This window comes from Gekko japonicus, unplaced genomic scaffold (assembly GCF_001447785.1).
Source record: "Gekko japonicus isolate JY-2015 unplaced genomic scaffold, Gekko_japonicus_V1.1 scaffold1149, whole genome shotgun sequence".
Classification (NCBI taxonomy): Eukaryota; Metazoa; Chordata; class Lepidosauria; order Squamata; family Gekkonidae; genus Gekko; species Gekko japonicus.
Window position 1 is genome coordinate 38,158 of NW_015167084.1, and position 21,859 is coordinate 60,016.

Here is a 21,859-nt window from a genome sequence, read left to right on the forward strand (position 1 = left end):
TCTTTCCCTGCTTTGTGAGTCCTTGAGAGCTCTCGTGAGAATAGTTTCCTGGCACAATATCATCCAGGTATTCAAAAGCTGTGCGCAGTTCTCCATGTTCACTCATATAGTCCACCAGCCGTTTTAGAAAACTATGATTGCCCGTGGTCCGAGAGTCACAGATCACTGCCACATGGCGTCGGGCACGTGTAATTGCGACGTTTATTCTCTGGTCTTCTGCAAGGAATCCCACTTCACCTATGTATAATTTAAAAACAAACCATCAGGCATTCAAAACCAACCTATGGGAAGCCATATGCACACTGCTACCTTGAGCCCATTTATTCAGAAATCCCACTGGGTTTAATGGGATTATTCCCAAGTAAGTACACATATGATTACACCCTTATTATTCTGTTCTTTCCCTGAATGCTCTGTGTGTATCACCTCAGTACTTTTTACAAGAAGCCTATAAATTAGGTTATTTTCTGATTTCGTTACTATGATCAGCCAAGTGATTTTTAATAGTTGCACACTTTTATCTGAATACTTAATACTCAGTCTTAATATATGGATCTGAATGGCAACAGAGAGATCCAAATCACTGAGATAAGCACATGTCTAGATAAGCAGAACTTTATGTAGAGTTAGTTCCTAAGCAAAATTTTTGTGCTTTTTCTTGTCATGTTATATTGACTGGTTGTGTTTTAACTGATATTTTATATTTTATTGTGAATGTATACTGCTTGTCAGTTCTTGGAAGCCGCCCTGAGCGTGCCTTGCGGGGAGAGCGGGGTAAAAGTGAAATAAATAAATAAATAAATGTGGAGAAACCTCAATGAAAACCAAGCTGTACGTGGAAGAAGTCTAGTCTACCTGGATGGGAGTTCCCCCAAAAGACCACAAAGCATGAAGTGTAGACAAGTGTTATTCTTGCCAAACAAAAACAACTGGTATATTGAGCCACAGATGACTTATTCAACAGGAGAACTCAGAAATAAATTATCACTTTGGGTCAATACATAGTTCACAACTATACAATGGTCCTATAGTCATTAGAATAAAAGCACATGACATGTGAGGTTTCCTAGAGTGTCACAATCTGTGCCCAATACATAATTCTAATGGGGTATGATTGAGGAATTGCAGAGTACATATATGCCATCATACCTGATCACCATAACACATCTTGGTTGATACCAGATTTAGAGATCAGCACCAGAGGCTGTTCATAACAAATTTGGATGTTGTTTTTGATTAGTGAAATATCACCTGTCTGTATTCTACTTATTTTTCATTTTTGTTTTCTGAAGTACATTTTTCAATCACTGTGGAAGTAAAAATAAAAAATACTCTAGACTCCTAAGTTTGGTTTAAAAATTATTAGGCTATGCTCTATTTTCCTCCCACTTAAACCACCCTATGAGGATATTAACAAGGAACTGTATCCTGTAAGGAATTCAATAAATATTTCTAAAAATTATTCTTTCAACAATTTCTATAACACATCAGGTCCCCAGTCTTTTTACAGGGTTTAAAGACTTTAAATGGTTGATTAATAATCTAAAGCTTTTGTTGATTAACAGCTATTACAAATTTCAAATTTATAATAAATATTTTACATAAATAAATCAGAGGCTGATTTCAATTTTAATTGGCAACTTTAATTGGTGGAACATCTTAGTTTTAAAATACTATTTTGGTTCTGGTGTGTTACTGTAAGAAGGAATTTAAAAAACCTGAAGATAGCCTCCCCTTACCACATTGTAATAGGTTTAGTTTATTATATTGCAAACACAACTTCGAATATCTTTAAAATTACGTTGCAATTTAGGTAATATGTAAATATACTTAGAGTTAATGGATTCATTAATTGATAGAAAACAGGTGCTCAATCAACTACAATTCTTTTACTGATTGACAGCCCTACTTATTATATGGTTCTACAGTGGTCACAATGGTACTGTACGATCACCTTCTAAGAAATCAGTTTATCCTGTTTTTCTGATTTATGATGACGCGCTGAGCAGTTGCACCTCCCGGACCTCCCGGGGGTGAAGCTGCGTTCTGGCCGAAGGAGGGGGTGCGCAGGATCGTCACCCCCCCAGAGACCCGGCTGAAGGGGCTCTGGCCATGGGACTCTCGAGGGGTTGCCTCTTCGCCGGCGTGATGCTGGGGAATTGAGGTGCCTCTCCGTCCCAAAGGTTTTTCGCGCTATGAGACCGAATGGAACCAAGCGACGCTGACCGGGGCAAGCGCAGGAGGTCGAGCGAAAGCAACAGAGCTTAAACGAGGTCTGAGGACCAACTATGAACGTGAGTTCAATCTAAGCGTTTAAATAAAAGGAAAAGAAAGCTCCCCAAACCCCCCACGGAACAGAAAGTGAGGCGAGCGGGGGAGGGACGCCTCCCAAACGCACGTACTTAAAAGCGAATTGGAGGGGGGGGGGAGTGGAAGAAAAAGCGAATAAAACTGTTAAGAAAGACTTACCAAGGCAAGTTCGAGCGTACAAGCACATAGTCAGAGACTATTAAAATATCGGTTAAAGTAAACAATCCATAAAGATGGCGGGGAAGAGGACAGAGAAAGAGAAACTTTTAAAAGCGAAAGGGATTGAGAGCCCAAGACCGGAAGCAACCAGCGAGCTGGCAAAGACATTGGCGGAATCCATGCGCCCTCTGCTGGACCAGATGAATAATCTCAAGCAGCAGCTGTCAACAATGAATCAATGTATCACCACCCAGCAAACACAGTTGAGTGAGACACTTAAAATGATGAATCAAACAGCTGAGAAGGTGAAAGAAGTGGACGCCACTGCACAAAAGGTGAAGAAGAAAGTACGAAAGCTGGAAAAGAAGCAAATCTCCACGGAAGATCAGCTGTTACAACTACAAATGGAAAAAGCTAATTTGATTCTTCACTTTCAGGGCCTTCCAGAGACTAAAGGAGAGAATCTGAAGGAGAAGATGAGTGAATTATTGGCTCCAATGACAGAGATGAAGGCGGAATCTTTGCTGAGCGATATGGATGTGCCCTACAGGTCATATTCAGGATATATAAAGAAAAACAATCTGCCTGGGGAAATAGTGATAAGATTCTCGAAGAGATGTGTGAGGGATGCAATCTTGAAAGCGGCATCTGGAGCTTCTTTGAAAGTTGGAGATAATGCTTTCAGAATCCTAAAAGACATTCCATTTGAAATAAGACAAAGGAGAAAGAAGTACAAAGATTTAATTCTTTTTCTCCAGACAAATGCAATTGGATACAGATGGCTAACACCAGAAGACATGATCTTCAAAATCAAGGATAAAAAGGAAAAGATTGACTCTGTTCAGAAAGCACGGAAATTTTTGAGAGTCCAGATGGGAGAGCCAGAGGAGGAAGAAAAAGAAGGGATGGACAGTAAGTCCAGCGGCGAGCTGGACTCGGGGTCTTCCGGAGAGGACTCTCTATCAGAGAAAGGGGCAGCCGCCCCTAAAAGTCCTTATAAACTGCAGAAGAGACTGGGCAAGGGGAAATGAAGGACTCTGAATTGTGCCTTTGAAAAATGTTTTTTTTAATACTAGATGCTTAGGGGTCTTTTGGGTTAACAGTGATAGTTAAGATATGAAAAAGATAATACTATAGTTGAATCAGTTCATAATGGGATTAGCATGATTGAGAGATAACGTGTGCCAAGCTAACTAGATGATCTCCTCTCTTGGGTTTTTAGATAGTAGTGGGTATCTTTTCTTTATCCCTTAATGTAGTCCCCTTCCCTATTTCAGTTGTAGTTTGTAGTCTTTATAAAAATGCAATTAAAAAATCCCCTCCGGAGGGCCAAAAAGAAAAAAAAGAAAAGAAAGAAATCAGTTTATCCCATTTTATGTTTTACTGAAAGAAAATACAGCCAAATGCACAAGAGCCAGAAAACTAAGTTTCTGGGGCTTGCTGTAGTATACAAATCACTGACACTCATTCTAGGCTCACATAATTGCAATCTGGAGTGCCAGGAATGGAACAGCTGCGGTATTTACATGGGATGGCTCAAGCTGGTTGACTACGCCTAACTAAAGTTCATGTCTGCAATGGAACTGGGCTGAAGCAACAGGTCAGATCTGTATGGTGAAACAGTAACTAGCAAAGGGATGCTTAGACATGACCCCTGCGGTTATATTTTCATTGTCTCCAGTTGTTGACAAGAGTCTTAACTTTCATAAAGGGCAGACATGTATATAGTCTATTAAAAAGGAAATTAAACAGTGCGCACAAGCAAGGGCTTATATAAATGATAAGAGATGTGAGAATTCACTAGGAGCAACTTCTGATCTCCAATTATTTTTTCCAAGGATCTGTAATTTGTTGTTGTTCAGTCGCACAGTCGAGTCCGACTCCTCACGACCCCATGGACAAGATCACGCCAGGCCCTCCTGTCTTCTGCCGTCCTCTGAAGTTTGCTGATTGGTTTAGCATAGGAAAAGGAGTACGACAAGGATGTATATTGTCACCTTGCTTATTTAATACATATGCAGAGTACATCATGCGAGATGCTGGCCTGGATGAATCACAAGTGGGAATTAAGATTGCTGGGAAAAAGGATCCGTAATAACAGACAGCAAATGCCAAGATGAGTCAGCTCAGCCCCCAGCAGGGGTGGGTGGGGAGGTGGCAGAGTCCCCCTTGCTCCTGCAGCTATGCAAGAGACAAAAGAAAAAGAAAATTAAAGCAAACCAAAGGGGAAAGGTTTGCTCCCACCATTGTCCAAAGGGGTACAACATTGTAGCATAAAACCTGGTTGGCTTATTACACTGTATTACCCGGCAACTTGTGCTTAAGAAGAATAACCTGGGAAATAGTTATCAAGAGTCAAGAGCCTTTCACAATGTCAGAGCAATAGCGTGCTGTAATTCATTCCCTTAGCCTCAGAACATGAACACATCAGGGGGAAAGGCCTACTGCTTCAAAATCAGCCACAGCAGTGGTGTGTATTCTCTGTCTAGCGCTCATGAAAACAAAGATTCAGAGCCCTGCCACATCCCACCGTTTTTACAGATAAGATGCTGTCAGTTGAAGCAAAGATGTATGGTATGGTGTTCCCCTTAAGAACACCCCTTGGAAACAGACCAGCTTTTGGCTCACACTTGTAGCAGGACATCTCTCAAATGTTAAGAAGAAGAAGAAGAAGAAGAAGAAGAAGAAGAAGAAGAAGAAGAAGAAGAAGAAGAAGAAGAAGAAGAAGAAGAAGAAGAAGAAGAAGAAGAAGAAGAAGAGGAGGAGGAGGAGGAGGAGGAGGAGATTGGATTTATGCCCCATGGGAGGAGGAGATTGGGTTTCTACCCCATGGCCCTTCACTACCCAAAGGAGTCTCAGAGCGGCTGACAAACTCCTTTCCCTTCCCCTCCCCACAACAGGCACCCTGTGAGGTAGGTGGGGCTGAGAGAGCTCTGACAGAAACTGCTCTTTTTCAAGAACAGCTGTGCCAGAACTATGGCTTGCCCAAGGTCACCCAGCCAGGTGCAAGTGGAGGAGTGGCTCTCTGGTTTAAAATATTTTTAACATGGACCAGATCACGCCAAGCCTTCTCGCCGATTTCCTCGCAGGGGATCACTCTTAGAAACTGGTTTAAAATATTTATACCCTGCCTACCAACCCAAAGCATACCCAAGACTGCTTAGAACAATTCTGGAAATAAATCTTAGGTAACAAACTCATAAAAGAACAAAACCCTTTTACAAAACAGCAGCAGGAGCAACAGGGAGTAGCTGCAACAGGCTGAAATGACCACATACATAATGTATTCATTTTCACAAACTTCTTCTCCACACAGAAATTCTCTGAAATAGTATATCATTAAAACCAAAAAAGCTTAATCGACATGGAAAAATAAACAACAGAACAAAGAAATAAGAATAAAACAACCAACTTGAAAGAGAGCCAGTTTGGTGTAGTGGTTAAGTGTGTGGACTCTAATCTGGGAGAACCGGGTTTGATTCCCCACTCCTCCTCCACTCTCACCTGGCTGGATGACCTTGGGCAAGCCATAGTTCTGATAAGAGCTGTTCTTGAAAAAGAGCCGTTTCTGTCAAGAGTTCTCTCAGCCCCACCTACCTCACAGGGTGTCTGTTTTGGGGAGGGGAAGGAAAAGGAGTTTGTAAGCCGCTCTGAGACTCCTTTGGGTAGTGAAGGGCGGGGTATAAATCCAATCTCTTCTTCTTCTAGACACAGGACTCTGTGTCTGGCATCGAGTTGGGAAAGAAGGCGTCAACTGCTTGCGACTCGTGGGACAGGCCCGTTACAGAATTCTGTTAATCCCTGCACAATGGGTCTGCACTATGAAGAAACCACTCCCATGCTGCAGGAAGCTGGTGTGAAGATTAAAGGAGCACCAGCTGAAGCAATGTACTTTTGTTTATATCAATAATTTAACAGTACTTAAAATTCGGTTGACTTTCATTCCATTTTATCCACAGTTACAGCTATTAGGGAACATTTACCTTTTCTATTAGATCTTACAAACGAGAGGATAACAGCCTCCTTCTCTCTGCCCTGGAATCCATCCACTGATTTAATCTCCAGCTCTGGATACTTATGACTCAGACGTTCTCTTAGCATGTCCACCTGAAAAACAAAGTCATTTCTGAAACTAGCACCAATTCCCCACAAGCAGCTGTGCCGCCCTCGCTCTTCCATTTCCCCCGGTTGCACTTGTCAATTTCACACTATTCGCTGTGTGGCCACATTTTGACCCACATCTCCCCCTGATTTCCCCCGCGTCTTCTCGATCCTTGTTTTTTTTGAGATCAAGAAGACACGGAGGAAATCAGGGGGAGATGTGGGTCAAAATGCGGCCACGCAGTGAATAGTGTGAAATTGACAAGTGCAACCAGGGCCGGCTCCAGGTTTTTTTGTACACTAGGCGAGGCTACCTTCTGGCGCCTCTTGGTGCACCCACCAATTTTCTGGTGCCCCCCCCGCCCCAGCACAACAGCCCCAAGGAAGAAGAGGGAAGAAGGGAACGGGTGCCGCTGGGGGTGGCCTCAGCCCAGCTACTTGCTTGCTTTCCTCCCAGGAATGGCCCCCCTGAGCCCCCCCTTCCCGGTAGGGGGCCCGCTGGAGGCCAGAGCGGCGCAGAGTCCCCAGAGGAGCGCGCCTGGAAGCCGGTCTCTGCTGCCGCTGTGCGGGGTCGCAGCAGCGTCGCCTCTGCCTGTTTAGGCAAGGGAGGGGAGGGGCAGCAGGCCAGCAGCCACAGGGTGCCCTCTCTTAAGGGGCTGCTCTAGGCCGCTGCCTAAAAATTCTCTATGACAACCTGGCCCTGAATGCAACCAGGGCAAACGGAAGAGCAGCACAGCTGCTTGTGGGGAATCGGTCAAAGAGTATGGCAGAAGCAAGGTAAAAGCAATAAACATCATCCATCTACTCCTCCCCCAAATCTCAAATATTATAGGAATCAGAACAAGTATCTAATATGCTAGAAGGTCATGGTCCAAAAGCTTGAGGAAGAGTAATACCCAAATTCTGTTCTAAGTTAAATACTCTCTGGTCTTTCAGAATATGAGCTGTGATCTATGTGGGAGTAGGGGGCTCTCACAGTTCTGTTCCTCATTGGCAACTGTGAGAGAAATGGCAGCCTCCCTTATTTACCAGAGCCTAGTGGGAGATGGAGAAGGTTAGGTCGGTTGACTGACTAGTTCTCCAATAACTAGTCCAGCCCAATGTAAACGTGCTGGGAAATCTCTGACAATCAATAATATGCTAATGTAGGGACTTTAGTCTTACTGTGAAGGTTCCTTCTATTTGAGGTAGAGAAGGACATCCTGACATTTGGGTATGCCTCCTCCCATAATCCCTGGAGTCAGGATATTAGGTCATTTTCTTCCCACTGACAAGGAGAGGAGTATCACCTTCTTCAGTTAAGAGGTTTTTAGAGCTTTCCATAGAAAATCATGAAACATGCTGTCATTTGTTGCTGCCCACAAGACTTAGCACTGCAAGGTGTGCAAGCATGTAATAATAATTATTCAAAAACTTGTAAGCACGAGTATGAAAAATCCGTCAATGCAAAAGTGCACAATTACAATAATACAACAAATATTTTGTGTTGTTACAGGTGATGGACGAAATTCTCCGGAGTACCTTCCGTTTCGTGAGAACTTCTTCTAACATCAAAAATTCATCAAGATGTGTCTTCATTGGTTCATAGAATTTCCGAGAGGATTCACCGTTTTTCACCAAGGAGAGTAGTATTCATTCCTGATACGCTTCAGAACATAATACAGAATGCGGGCTTGATGAATTTTTGATGTTAGAAGAAGAAAGGACCCCTCTCCTCAGGGGCAGGAGGAAAATGACCTAATACCCTGCCTCTGATGATGCAGGGAGAAGGAATACCCAATTGTCAGGACGTACTCCCCTGCTCAAACGAGAATGGTTATCTGACCATTTTATGTACACATAGGCAAGTTCTTATGCCTCTCTACTTCCACCAGGCTGGTGAAGCCTTTTCTCCATTTCCTTCTCACCTCCCTTCCCAAGGTGGGTAAAGTATGACCACACTTGATTAACTTCATTCACTGTCAAAATAGATACACCAAATGTAGTAATGATGAAATTAATGATGTCGTTGCAAAACAGATCAGATATGAAATTTGAAATATAAAGTGTCTGAAGCACTGACTATTCTATGGAGAATGACATAAAAATTGTGGTGAAGGGGATGATGGGGAGAAATATTTTCTGTTTTATATACCCTGTAGTGTATAATAACTTTTGATATATATAATTTGTTATATAATTCTTTTCCTCTTATATCCCCTTTATATCATGTTTTCTAATATATACACACACACACACACACACACACACATATACACACACACACGCACACACATATATATACACACATATATAGGAGCTGCGGTGGTTCAAGTGGTTAAGACGCTGAACTGCAGGCTGTGGAAGGTCAGTAGTTCAGCAGTTCGAGCCCCGAGTGTGCCGCATGACGGACTGAGCTCCCGTCTCTAGTTCCAGCTCCTGCCCACCTAGCAGCTCGAAAGCAAGAAATTGCAAGTAGAGAAATAGGTACCACTTCGGTGGGAAGGGAACAGCGTTCCGTGCGCCTTGGTGTTTAGTCATGCCGGCCACATGACCACGGAAACGTCTTCGGACAGCGCTGGCTCTTTGGCTTGGAAACGGAGATGAGCACCGCAACCCTAGAGTCGGATTCGACTGGCTTTCGAGCAAGGGAACCTTTACCTTTAGTGTATAATAACTTTTGATATATATAATTTGTTATATAATCCTTTTCCTTTTATATCCCCTTTATATCATGTTTTCTAAAATTATACACACACACACACACACAACCCCCCCCCAAAAAAAAACCCAGATGCACGAGAAACAAGATCTCACTGCTCAGAACCAAGCTTAAGGGTTAGCAGCTCTAGAACAGTGCCTGAGTTGTCACAAGAGCAAACTTAGCCCATTCAAATCGAGAAAACCGCTGGAGATCTGGATTCCACCGGTACACTGAATTTGTAACACAAGATATGCTGTAAGGGTAGTTTGTGCATTTTGTTTTTTTTTAAAAAAAAAAAAACTCTGCAGGCCACGGCAGATGCACTCACCTGGAGATTGTAAGGAGCAATGACAGCGATGTCTCTTGCTTTCACACCCGCTCCTACCAGGGCCTGTACATGCAAGCTGACAAGACGCACTTCACCTAGAAGGGGAGAACCAAACCTAGCAGTGATTCTGGACTGAGAAAAATCATTGCTGAGTGTAAGTGGCTAGATTCAATTGCAAAAAACACCCAATTCGACCAGTAGTGGAGAAAGGCATCTTTTCATTGCCCAGCTTGTATTTACATCTTCTATATCTATAAAAGAAAGTCCCCTCACTGTAAAATCAATGCCCAGGCCAAACCGCTGGACCTAGAGACACCAAACTCGGGGAGAGCGCTCCTACCGTGGCATAGGTGCTCGCTAAGAAGGGATTTTTGGAAATCTGACCCCTAAGTGGGTCAAAAGGGGTAAGATGTGCTCCCTCCATTGATTCCTATGCGGCTGCCAGGCAGCTGCCTCCCTGCACCCACCACTCTCTGATTGGACAGCTGCAGAGCTCAGTGTTCTGAGGTAAAAAAACCCCAGTTGCACGGGACTGCAGAGAGCTAATGACAGTTGAAGAAATCAGGAGTGGCTAACAACCACCTGTGAGGTGAAGCAAAGCTGCTGGCCCAGCCTCCCTATGGCTTCAAACATGCTCCCCCCTCCTGCACCTGACAGGCAGTTGTCTGTCAGGTGCAGCAGCAGTTGCAGGGTGCTTAAAGCCATGAGGGAGCCTGCCCTAGCAGTAACTCCTTAGTGACCCTGCCAGCCCTGCCTCCACAGTGACTTCTAATACTCCTCCCCCCTCCCCCTCCTACACTGGACAGGCAGCTGCCTGTCAGGTGTAGGAGAGGAGATGGGATGCTTACAGCCGCTAGGGAGGTTTGCTCAGCAAGATTGCCTTAGCCCTGCTGCTGGCCCAGCCTCCCTGATACCTTTAAACATAACCACCCCCCCCAACACCAGACAGGTGGGTGTCTGTCAGATGTAGGAGCAGGACCAGGGTACTTTAGTCCATCAGGGATATCGCCCCAGCAGGATCACCTTAGCGATGCTGCTGGCCCAGCCTCTCTGATGACTTCCAACACACTCCCCCTGCCTCCTACACTTAACAGGCGGTTGTCTGTCAGGTGCAGCAGCGCTTGCAGGGTGCTTAAAGCCATGAGGGAGCCCACCCCAGCAGTCTACAGAGACGTTCTTCAGTAGAGAAAAAAAAGTATGTTATGTCTCACTTCATTTTTACGCTACAGTCTTCTCCACTAGAATTCCTACAACAAACGTTACATTTCAAACTTTACATCAGCAATATTATACCTGGATTTACGGAAGTTAAATACCATAGCGAAGTATGGGTATCAGGCTAGTTCACTATATACCTTTAGATCATTTTGCAGGAAAAGTCAAGAATACAGGATACCAAAGAAGTTATTTACCAGTTACATAATGTGAACATACATAACCATTTGTCAGACTATAGTTTGGGACCTTGTTCAGCAGTGAGTCAGTGGTTTGTTTATAAAAATTGCTTACTTTAATTAATGTCAGTAAACGGCCTTGAATGACCAGGCAGTCTATAAATAACTTGAATAAAGAAAAACAGGTGCAGAGAGTATCACAGCTGCAGCTCAACCTGCTTTTGTGAAATCTGAGTTGGTGTGGTGAGCTATGTCCGGGGCATATGGCAAAACAGATGCCTACTTTAGAACAGATTCAAATGCTTTTGGATTTCCTTCCAGATCCAGTCCAGATGTTGTGTGCTACTGAAACAAGCTTCATGTGAGGGTTTGCAGACAAGAGGTGAGAAAGCAGGTCTTAAGATTAACATCGAAATCACTAATGTAACACTTGCAACCCTGGAAGATGAAACTTCTATAACTAGAACTGGCTGACAATTTATTCAGTATAGTTTTATATTTACTCTTCTGCCTTTGAAGTAATTCAGTCTGGGAAGCCAAATGCTTGCGCATCCATCTCCTTGCAGTGCTCTGAAAACAATGGTTCTGACATTGACAAGGGCCACCTCATTTGTTATTTATCTCATCTACCAAGAGAATGCATATATCCGACACACGTTTTTGCTCCATGTACATGGTTCTGGGATGGGTGTGAACGGCACACATATTGCAGTGAAAAAGCTATACGAAAAAGTGTTGCACTTTATGATCTAGACACCGATTTCACATTTGGTCCCACGTGGAAGCGCTTTCTGCCGAGACACTGGACTCAAACCACATACGTCATAAGAAGTGGCCCCAACTTAATCTGCCATCTACACAAAGCCAAGCCTTTCTTTATTGTTCTCACTTCAGACACTATGATTCCATGCAAATATTTCTTCTTCTAAATGAGGCTTTCCCATTTTTAGATGTGATCTCTCATTGTACTCTTCTCTTGTGATAACACAGAGAATCCAAGCCTTTCCACTGATGCACGCCCCCCCTTCCCATCACCTATTTGTTGTTAGCACAGTCTAATATTCCAAAAAGAATATGGGTAGTGTGGTATCCAGTCATGCTAGAAACGATTCTGCTTATTCAGGACAGAGACAAAGCTTCACAGCATTGCTAGGCTGAGCTGTAACTCTAAGGTTCAGTGCTCAGGGCTCCGGCTTTCTGTCCTTGTTCTATATGCCATTAGCACAGTCAAGCGCTTGCTGTCCCATTAACTGCAGGGATTTGTGCCTGGTATAAGAAAAGATCTGACAAAGTGCTGTGTTCCGAAGCAATTAAAGTAAAAGTTCTTTTTGAGCTTTGCAGTACCACAAAATGTGTGGGGAACTCAAAGAGTGGGAAAATTGGGGTTGACTTTTTTTGCACTGACAACTCACAGCTCTGCTCTTTGTGTCAGAGCCTGTGCTGCAATTCAAGAAAGCTATTCAAAACCCTCTCACCTGGGCTTCCTACTGAACCCCCTTTGCCCTACATGAAAGTACAGGGTATCCTTTCTTAGGCCAGCTGATTGGATTAGATATACTTCCAGCCCTGAGACAGCAACTCCTTCCTCCTCCTCATTGCTATTCAGAAAATGCAAGTTCTTTGTACAAGATCCCATCTTGTTGAGCAGAGGTGTCAAACTCATTTGTTACGAGGGCCAGATCCAATGCTCCCCTCTAAGCTGTGGAGTGAGTCTTGCGAGCCGTGTGCCATAAAAGGTAACATGAGGTCACAGAGATATAAACATTATAAAGATGATTTCAGATGCTGAATGGCAATAGCAGGCATGATTGGATTAGGTGTGATATGCAGAGGGGTAGTAGGCATGGAGATACCAGCATCAGTAATGAGACCAGGAACCTAGGTCTCAATTTGGTACAGGAGGATCCAGGCCAGGAGGATGCAAAGAATAAATGGAAATAAGTCTAAAGAAGTGAGCAGTGACTCACGAAAGCACATACCCTGCCACAAATTTTGTCAGGCTTTAAGGTGCTACTGGACTCCTAACTCTTTCTACTGCTATTAGAAACCACACCATTCAAAAACCAGTAAGGAAACATTTAACCCTCCAGGGCATTCAGTTGCTGAACTAAGAGTAACAGTTCCCTTACAAAGGAATTTCAAAGGGAGATTAGAAAGAGAGACTGCTGAATTGCAACTGATAATGAAACTCAAGGCAATGCATTCTCCTGGACTAAATTGAGACCTAGGTTTCTTCTCTCATTACTAAAAGCTGCTATTGTCATTTGCTGTTTGAAATCACTTCACTCTCCAAGATATAAGGACAGATGGACTCACATTCTAGCTGTATCTGAGGAAGTGAGAAGTGACTCATTAAAGCTCCTGCCCTGCCACAAATTTTGTTGGTCATTAACGTGCTACTGGACTCTTGCCTCCCTTCAACTAATAAAGAATGCAAGCTGTGCTGTTTGGTTTCTTCCCCACCCACATCTGTTAGAACTGGAAAGGGGGATCTCTCCAAGTGCCATGGGACTCCATCTCTCTCTCTCTCTCTCTCTTTCTCTCTGGTGTGCTCTCTCTGGCTTTTCCCTCCTCCCCTCTCTCTGAAGAAGTGTGCTTGCACACAAAACCTTATACCTGGAATAAAACATTGTTGGTCTTCTTAAAAGTGCCATGGAACTCCGTCTCTCTCTCTCTCTCCTTTCCCAGAAGAGGAGGCGGAGGGGGAGGAGCCCTCAGCCAATTGAGGGAAGGGTGGCTTAGCTATCTTTCTCTCCTCTGAAGCAGGAAATAGGAGAGAGTGGGCAAAATGAGCTGCGATGCAGGAAACAGGAAGCAGTAACAGGAAGCAGTAGAGAGCCAGTTGCTCACAGGCCGGATAGCAGCCCTGCAGGGGCCAGATCTAGCCCGCAGGCCATATGTTTGACACCCCTGTTGTAGAGCGTCAATGAGCACTACCCAGTGAAATGAAATTTTCATCCCAAATGGGGACTTCTATCAACAATGGATAATTGTCCAGGGCAAAACTGTATTGTCTTTTGCAAGAATGGGGGAAACTATTGTCAAGAACCAGAAGGCTGCAATCATTAGTGGCCTATAGTTAACATAATTTTTGTGTGTACCACAAAATAAGGTGAGTGCCAAATTACAGCTTAATAAATACACATTCTTCTTTTACAATATTATTCCTGAGAACTTGTCAAATGAAATGTGAAACTTGGTCATGTGGGTCAAATGAAATGTGAAACTTGGTCGAACTGCTGAACTACTGACCGTCCACAGCCTGCAGTTCAGCGTCTTAACCACTTGAGCCACCGCAGCTCATTGTATTGTACCTAGCTGTAATTACTGTTGTTGAAAAATTTATAAATAAAGTATTTTTAAAAAACCCAAACAGGTTGGCTCTACACCCCTTTCTAAAGTCGAGAGGTGGGATGTGTATAACGTAACTCCCTGAGGAGGCTCTCTCAACAATCTTGGGCAACCCCTGAAAAGATCCTGCTACAAGCTATAGATGTTCCTGTATTAGAGAACTTGAAGAAGGGCTCTCAAAGATAACGGAAATAGGCAAAGGCTGGCTCACGTGGGAAGAGGTGCTTACTAAGATAATAAGTCTTGGGCTGCAAAGCTCCTTAAAAATCTCTAAGGCTACCTTTAAATGAGTCTGGAATCAAAGCAGAAGTCATCGTTGATGGTTTACTGCCCTGTGACATATCCAGCCACCTATTTTCCACTCTAGGTAACCATGAAACCAAAAGTAGTTTTCATCACTGCTTACATTTACTATTTAAGTGTCTGGCTTATTTCAGCCTTTGCAAAGATTGACATTAACATTGATTTCTATAATGAAGCCCAGTTTTTAAAGCCGTACAGAAAATATTTGCTTTAAAAGGGGGAAATATCCTAGAAAAGAAGTGTACACTTTCGTTGCAGCAGGATACATCTTAGGAAACACACAAGGCTGACATTTACATTAGCCAAGCTTATGTAAGCAACCCCTTTAAAGGAAAAGACTGATAGGTCACTGCCAAGGTGAAAGTATCATTGAACAGTCTCCAGTGAGGCAAAGATTATTCAACCCCAAGCTTTTCACAGCTTTTCCCATTTGAAAGGAAGGCAACAACCACATTGCTGCTCACCATTTCCAGCATTTCATAGCCTGAGTATCTATGCCTTCGTGGGTAATTTAAGGCTACAATCCAGAGCACACTTACTAGAAAGGGACATTTAACTATCTGTACTACTAGACTTGGAGCTGCGGTGGCTCAGTGGTTAAGAAGCTGAACTGCAGGCTGGAAGGTTGGTAGTTCAGCAGTTCGAGACCGAGTGCCGCATGACGGAGTGAGCTCCCGTCTCTGGTTTCAGCTCCTGCCAACCTAGCAGTTCGAAAGCAAGAAATTGCAAGTAGATAAATAGATACCGCTTCAGTGGGAAGGTAACAGCGTTCCGTGTGTCTCGGCCTCCAGTCATGCTGGCCACATGACCACAGAATCGTCTTCGGACAGCGCTGACTCTTTGGCTTGGAAATGGAGATGAGCACCGCAACCCTGGAGTCGGATTCGACTGGCTTTCGAGCAAGGGAAACCTTACCTTACCTTACTACTAGACTTCTGATACTTTTGTAAATCAGAATGAAACACAGGGCTTTGGAGAAAGATAGACATTCCTAGGAAAGGAATGTTGCTCCCAAATTCCAACAAGTAAACAATAATAATGCAGAACAAGGTTTGAATCCACTGGTACCTTACACTTTGAATAAAACTTTGTTGGTCTTAAAGGTGCCACTGGACTCAAACTTTGTTTTGCTGCTTCAGACCAACACAGTTGCCCACCTGACATAATAATGCAGGAATTAAAAACACTAAGAACAAGCTCTTTAAGTTAGACCAGAAAGCCAAAAGAGATGGTGCCAACTGTACTTCTGGGAGGCAGCAACTGAGAATGCCAGCCTCGCATCCTCTCAGCAAGTTCCTTCTAGCCAACCTCAGAGCCTGGACAGGTTCACATAAGTAGATGTGGTCCATCAGGTACTTTGCACCAGGGCTATTTTTGGGCAGGAACGCACAGGAACGGAGTTCCGGCTGGCTCCCGAGTTGGCCACGCCCAGCAGGAACTCATTAGCATAACAGGCCACACCCAACAGCAGGAACTCATTAGGATTGGCTACATTAGGGGTGTGTGGCCTAACATGCAAAGGAGTTCCTGCTACAAAAAAAGGCCCTGGGTTTTGACAACAAACAAGGTAAACAGAATAAGAAGCAAAAGGTGGGTGTGGCTGGATGACCACACTTCTGGTAACATGGGGGTGCAGCCTAATGTGCTAATGAGCTGTGCTGTCAGGGGTGTGGCCCAATATGCGAATGAGTTCCTGCTCTTGGGTGTGGCCTATTATGCTAATGAGTTCCTGCTGGGCTTTTTCTACAAAAAGAGCCCTGCTTTGCACTCAAGCTGTTAAAGAGTTTTAAATGTCAAAACCAACTCAGAAACCAACTGAGAGCTATAATAGATCCCACTGTCGAGGAGCAGGCACATTCTTAGCAGCAGACAAAAAAAAAATTACCTTCATTCCCTTTAGACGGTTCATCTTCCACCTCGAGTTCAAATAAGCCACAGCCAGCTGTATCTATAAGCAGCAATGGAATACTAGTCTCTTCAGTAGAAGCCACTCCAGGCAGATCCCTGACAAATTATTAGAAAGAACAAGACGTTAACATCACTCAAGTCGTACATCTGCTTTTTAAACCCTGGCACAATTTGATTATGAATATTTTACAAAGCCTTCAGAAACCAAACCAGAGTTCAGCAGAATCCCTGACTCTGTGGGATCCATGAAAACCTTTCATCATTCACCAACATGGAACCTCCTGTCGCCAAACAGCCTCTAGTGGTTTGGTATGCCACCAGGCCCAAGGCAAGCCTGGGAGTAGAAAGGCAGCCATAAAGTCTGCTGGCTCATGTGTTTGTTTTTCCATTCCAACTCATGGCTGAGGGAGCCAAGTGACACCGCTTGGTCACTGCTGCTCTGGGGTAGGCTCAGAAGGGCCACACTCTCTTCGGCCACCATGTAGCTTGGAAGTACATATCATGTTCTATACAGAAACCATCAAAACAAAGAAAACAGACCTCCCAGTGCAAGGACTACAAGAAAGCGTCAAAACTGGGGGGGGGGGGGACAGAATGGTGAACCCACTCAAGCCCTCAGATATGTAAGCAAATACAGTCACTTGGCTCAAGTGGTTAAGACGGTGAACTGCAGGCTGTGGAAGGTCAGTCGTTCAGCAGTTCGAGATCCGAGTGCCGCATGACGGAGTGAGCTCCTGTCTCTGGCCCCAGCTCCTGCCAACCTAGCAGTTCGAAAGCAAGAAACTGCAAGTAAATAAATAGGTACCACTTCGGTGGGAAGGTAACAGCGTTCCGTGCACCTTGGTGTTTAGTCACGCCAGCCACATGACCACGGAAACGTCTTCGGACAGTGCTGGCTCTTCGGCTTGGAAACGGAGCTGAGCACCGCAACCCTAGAGTCAGATTTGACTGGCTTTCGAGCAAGGGAACCTTTACCTTTACCATCCCAAAATATACAAAACTACATACAAGGCATAATAGCCAATACTATACAATATCTCAGTGATATATAATAAGACAATACAAATTGAATACTGATAGCCAAGGAACAATCATTAGAACAGTACAAGTAATAATCCTAGGAGCAGTGGAACAGTCATAATAGCAGTGAAACAATCATTTACAAAGCAGCCGGCTTTCGCTTGGTTTCGTATCAAGACTTCATCAGAAGCAAATCAACTTACACTGTGTTAGGATTTTTCTTGATTTATAATTGCACCTTTCTGATTTCTAAAGGCAGCTCTTCTCAGGGGTTGCTACAGTTAATGTTGGGACTTGCCCTCAATTCCTATGAAGATTTCTCATATTGGACCTGTCTATATGACACTGAGCTTCAAAGCCAAAGGAGTTATATATGGAGGAGATCACAGAATGAAACCCTTGAGTTCATCATGTGTTCTCCTACCATTCAATTGATATTACAGAATTAATACTCAGAGTTCTTTGTTAATACAAATTACAGTGCACATGCTAAATCCTGATGTACTAATTTAAATATTTTTAAAGTTTATTTTTTCCCTCTCTCCAAATCTAGGCTTGCTACTTGTCAACTATTTTCCACACTGAGCACTGGCTCCCAAAACCTACCATGAATGATCTACAAGATGATGCCCAGTTTCCATAGATAGTCACATGTAATATTTATAGGCTTTTGGCTACAGACATTTTGGTGTCAAGGTACTTTAGTTCACAAACAATTAAAAAGTTTTGGCCTGAGATTCAACTCTTTCCTACTGTCTACACTAAGCTTTTCAGAGTGTTTTAGCCGTATCCTTTGGTCATTCACAGATGACTGTGCTTCTCTACAGAACCATACACTTTGTCCCATCAGAGATGCTATTGTTTACAGGATCACCGATCCCATGGTGAGAGAGACAAGTCAAGAACTTTAATCATAGTAAGTGTTGTCAGTGCCCTTTTAACAAGGTATGATTACAATGACTCAGACTGCTCAGTTGATCACTGTCAATTCAAATCCAATCAAGTGTGAACCAGAGTTGATCCTGGATCCCAGATGATTCTGTAAATCAAGACCCAGGAATGTATACCTATGGACTCAGAAATGCAGAACCATCTCTAAGTATGGTCAGAAATTTCCCCCCGTGTCTATAATCTCCACAGAATTTGGAAGTGCTCCAATAAATAAGTAAAAAGGACTGAAAAGAGGGAAGATCTGTGCTTTCCCCACATGTGGGGAGCATGCTCCATCATTCTCTAACTTTGATGAAAGATCTTTGGGTGAAATTCCCAGGAAAGGGATTGAACCCTAAACAGAATGGAATTGAGGGATCTAATTTACTCATCCCTGCTTTTAATTCACTGTAATCTATGATTTACCCTTTGAACATAAATAAAGGTTTTAGGGATTGTTAATGTAGGATAGCCGGTTGTGTAAACAGACCATACAAGTCTGCTTCACTTATGCTGTGGTACCATTATTCAGAAATTGTTATCCTGAAGTCAAGTTACAAACAAAAACAAAAACATGGGTTTAGAAACCCTGACAGTGTGGCCTGTGTTTACTTAACTCAAGGTTTTCATTTACGGTACTTTTGCTGTCCAATTAGCAGGGGTCATTTCGTAGAAAAAGAGCTAGGGGAACTCATTAGCATAACTCATTAGCATATGCCACACCCCCTGACATCAGGGGCCCGGCGGTGGACCTGCAAGGCCAGCAGGAGTGCGAGGAAGCCCCGCCAAGGCCCTCCCTGGCCCCAGGCAGGCAGGGGTGGAGAGAGGCAGGGAGGAAGCAACTTACCCTCCCTCTTCTCCTGCCTCCTCCTGGCTGAATGAGGGCCGGAAGCAGGGGGCGGGGCTTCGTCATGTGCCCCGCCCCCTGCACTTCACCCGGGGGAACTGCGTTCCCCCGCGTTCCCCCCCGAAATGACCTCTGCCAATTAGAAACCTTTTTCTGCAGCTATGAAAACTTTTTAACTTAAAAAAGGACCACATATTGAAATATTCACGTCCTCTTCAGGCTACCTCAGACCACCTGACAGGAACATGCACTAACACCTTTGGGCTCCTGTTCTCCTTCACAAAAACAAAAAAGTCTTCAAAGCTTCTGGGTGTAAAAATAATAATCTCAATAAGTTCTTGTCCTAAGCAAAATACATCATCTGGGAAGTTGAATCTCATTTCAATCATTGCCAGGCTCCTATCAGGTAGCGGCTTGTACTTTTTAGAACTCGGAGGCAAATGAAATGCCATTTGATGTATTACAAGGGACAATGTTTTGACAGCTGTGATATTAGAAAAAGGCACAACACACAGTCCTGGTAACGTCAAACAAGATGCTTTTTAACAACAGTCCCTTGAGCGAAAAAAGCCATGTTAAAACCTACTTTTGTGGGGAAAGGCTTTAAACCGGGATGTCACGGGACTGAGTTCATGAAACAAACATTTATTGGTGATTTGAATGTTAAGAAAAATAACCGGTTTCAGTTGTTTATGGTCACAAGGACTCTGTTGCTGACCCGGGAACAGAACTCAGAACCCCTAAATGTACAAACAAAGGCCTTCACACCTTGATTTTGGAACATTTCCCTGAAGCCGCCCTGAGCCTTAACTATGCATGCATTCTACACTACATTTGCACTCTGCTGGGAGCAGAACAATTGCAGCATGCCAATCCTAACCATCCTTCTTTGAAAGGAGGCTCCACTGAGTTCACCCACAGTAAACATATCTAAAGTGGTGAAGGGAGCTTATACTCTAGAAACCTTGTTGGTCTTTAGGGTGCGGCGGGACTTGAATCTTGCTCTTCTATTGCAGACCAACACGGCTGGCCCTCCTAAACACACCTATGCTGCAGTCTTAAACAGAACGACGCCCTTCCAAGTCCTTTGGGCTTGCAGTCCAACTCTAATACTTCAATTTATTTTTATTTATTTATTGCTTTAACTTTTACCCTGCCCTCCCCGCCGGAGTAGGCTCAGGGCGGCTCACATAAAACCAATAAAACAATAGACATCTCAGTACAAAAATACATCTCAATACAATTTACATAGTAAACAATTTTAAAACTGTTAATATAGAGATGGGGGTACACAAATAAAGTGCATTTAAACGCGGTCGGGGGAGCTACCACTCGAGGTGGCTTCTAACTCTAGGTCGGCACAGAGCAAAGCTGATAGGTGTAGCTCCTATCGAAAAGCCTACTGGAAGAGCTCCGTTTCCACGGCCCTGCGAAATTGTGAGAGGTCCCGCAGGGCCCTGATCTCACCCGGGAGCTCCTTCCAGTAGATAAGGGCTGCTAAAGAGAACGCCCTGGTCCTAGTCGATGTCGACCTGGCGTCCTTCAGACCAGGGAGGGCCAGGCGGTTTTGTAACCCTGATTGCAGCGCTCTCTGGGGAACATGCGGGGAAAGGCGGTCTCTCAGGTAGGCAGGTCCCTGACCATAAAGGGCTTTAAAGGTCAAAGCCAGCACCTTGAAGCGAGTAATCCTTTGAGATGCAAATTTTTAAAAGTAGACTTTCCCTCAGTTTAGAAAGATTGCTCATACTGCGTCAAAACAGAGATATAGGATGACAGAGAATTTCGATCATTCCGTGGTTATTTATCATCGCTTATGGAAGATGTATAAAGCAGCGGTCCATGTGCTCTTCAGTTGGGGGACCCAGCAAAACTGGCTCCACTCGTATGCAGGGCTTTTTTTTGTAGAAAAAGCCCAGCAGGAACTCATTAGCATAATAGGCCACACCCATGATAGTGCAGCTCATTAGCATATTCGGCCACACCCCATGCCTTTCCTTGGTTTGCCCGGGCGCCCTGTGGCTGCGGGGAGCCTGGGCAAGCCGACCCTTGGACAGGTCAGGGAAGGCACGGGGAGGCATTTAAATGCCTCCCCCATCCTTCCAGGCCCCCCCTGCCTCAAGAGTCACCGGGGGGGGGTCGCTCTCCAGGCCTTCCCTCTGTAGCCACGCACACAGAGGTTTTGGCTGTAGTGGGCGTGGCCATTGCTGAAGCCAGCCGGAACTCCGTTCCTGTGCGTTCCTGCCCAAAAATAGCCCTGCTCGTATGCATATAGTTTTAGAAAGTAGGCATGTTGCTCTGCAGCAGAACAGTTAAGATCTGAGTCCACTAACACCTCAGAGGTGGGAGGGGTTGTGATAAAGGATATGCATCCCATTGGACTCACTGCTTATGCTCCCTTTTATGGATGCTTTCCAGATGATTATACGCAGAGTCCTTGACATTGAAACACAAAGGCTATACAGCTTAGCCAACAAATCTTGCTCCCCTCTGAACTTTGAGATTCCCCTCACGGTAGGCCAAATGGC

General features: G+C 44.2%; 1 protein-coding gene across 1 annotated transcript in view; it reads right to left on the reverse strand.

Moving 5' to 3' along the window:
• Positions 1-21,859, reverse strand: part of IGHMBP2 (immunoglobulin mu binding protein 2) — a gene marked incomplete at its 3' end in the record, with an annotated part of 137,080 nt that overhangs the window by 15,124 nt on the left and 100,097 nt on the right. The window contains exons 10-13 of the mRNA XM_015412828.1: positions 16,515-16,633; positions 9,582-9,676; positions 6,453-6,576; positions 1-237 (exon numbers count right to left, since the gene is read on the reverse strand). Of these exons, the coding sequence (XP_015268314.1) occupies positions 1-237; positions 6,453-6,576; positions 9,582-9,676; positions 16,515-16,633 (575 nt within the window). The remainder of the gene's footprint in view (positions 238-6,452; positions 6,577-9,581; positions 9,677-16,514; positions 16,634-21,859) is intronic.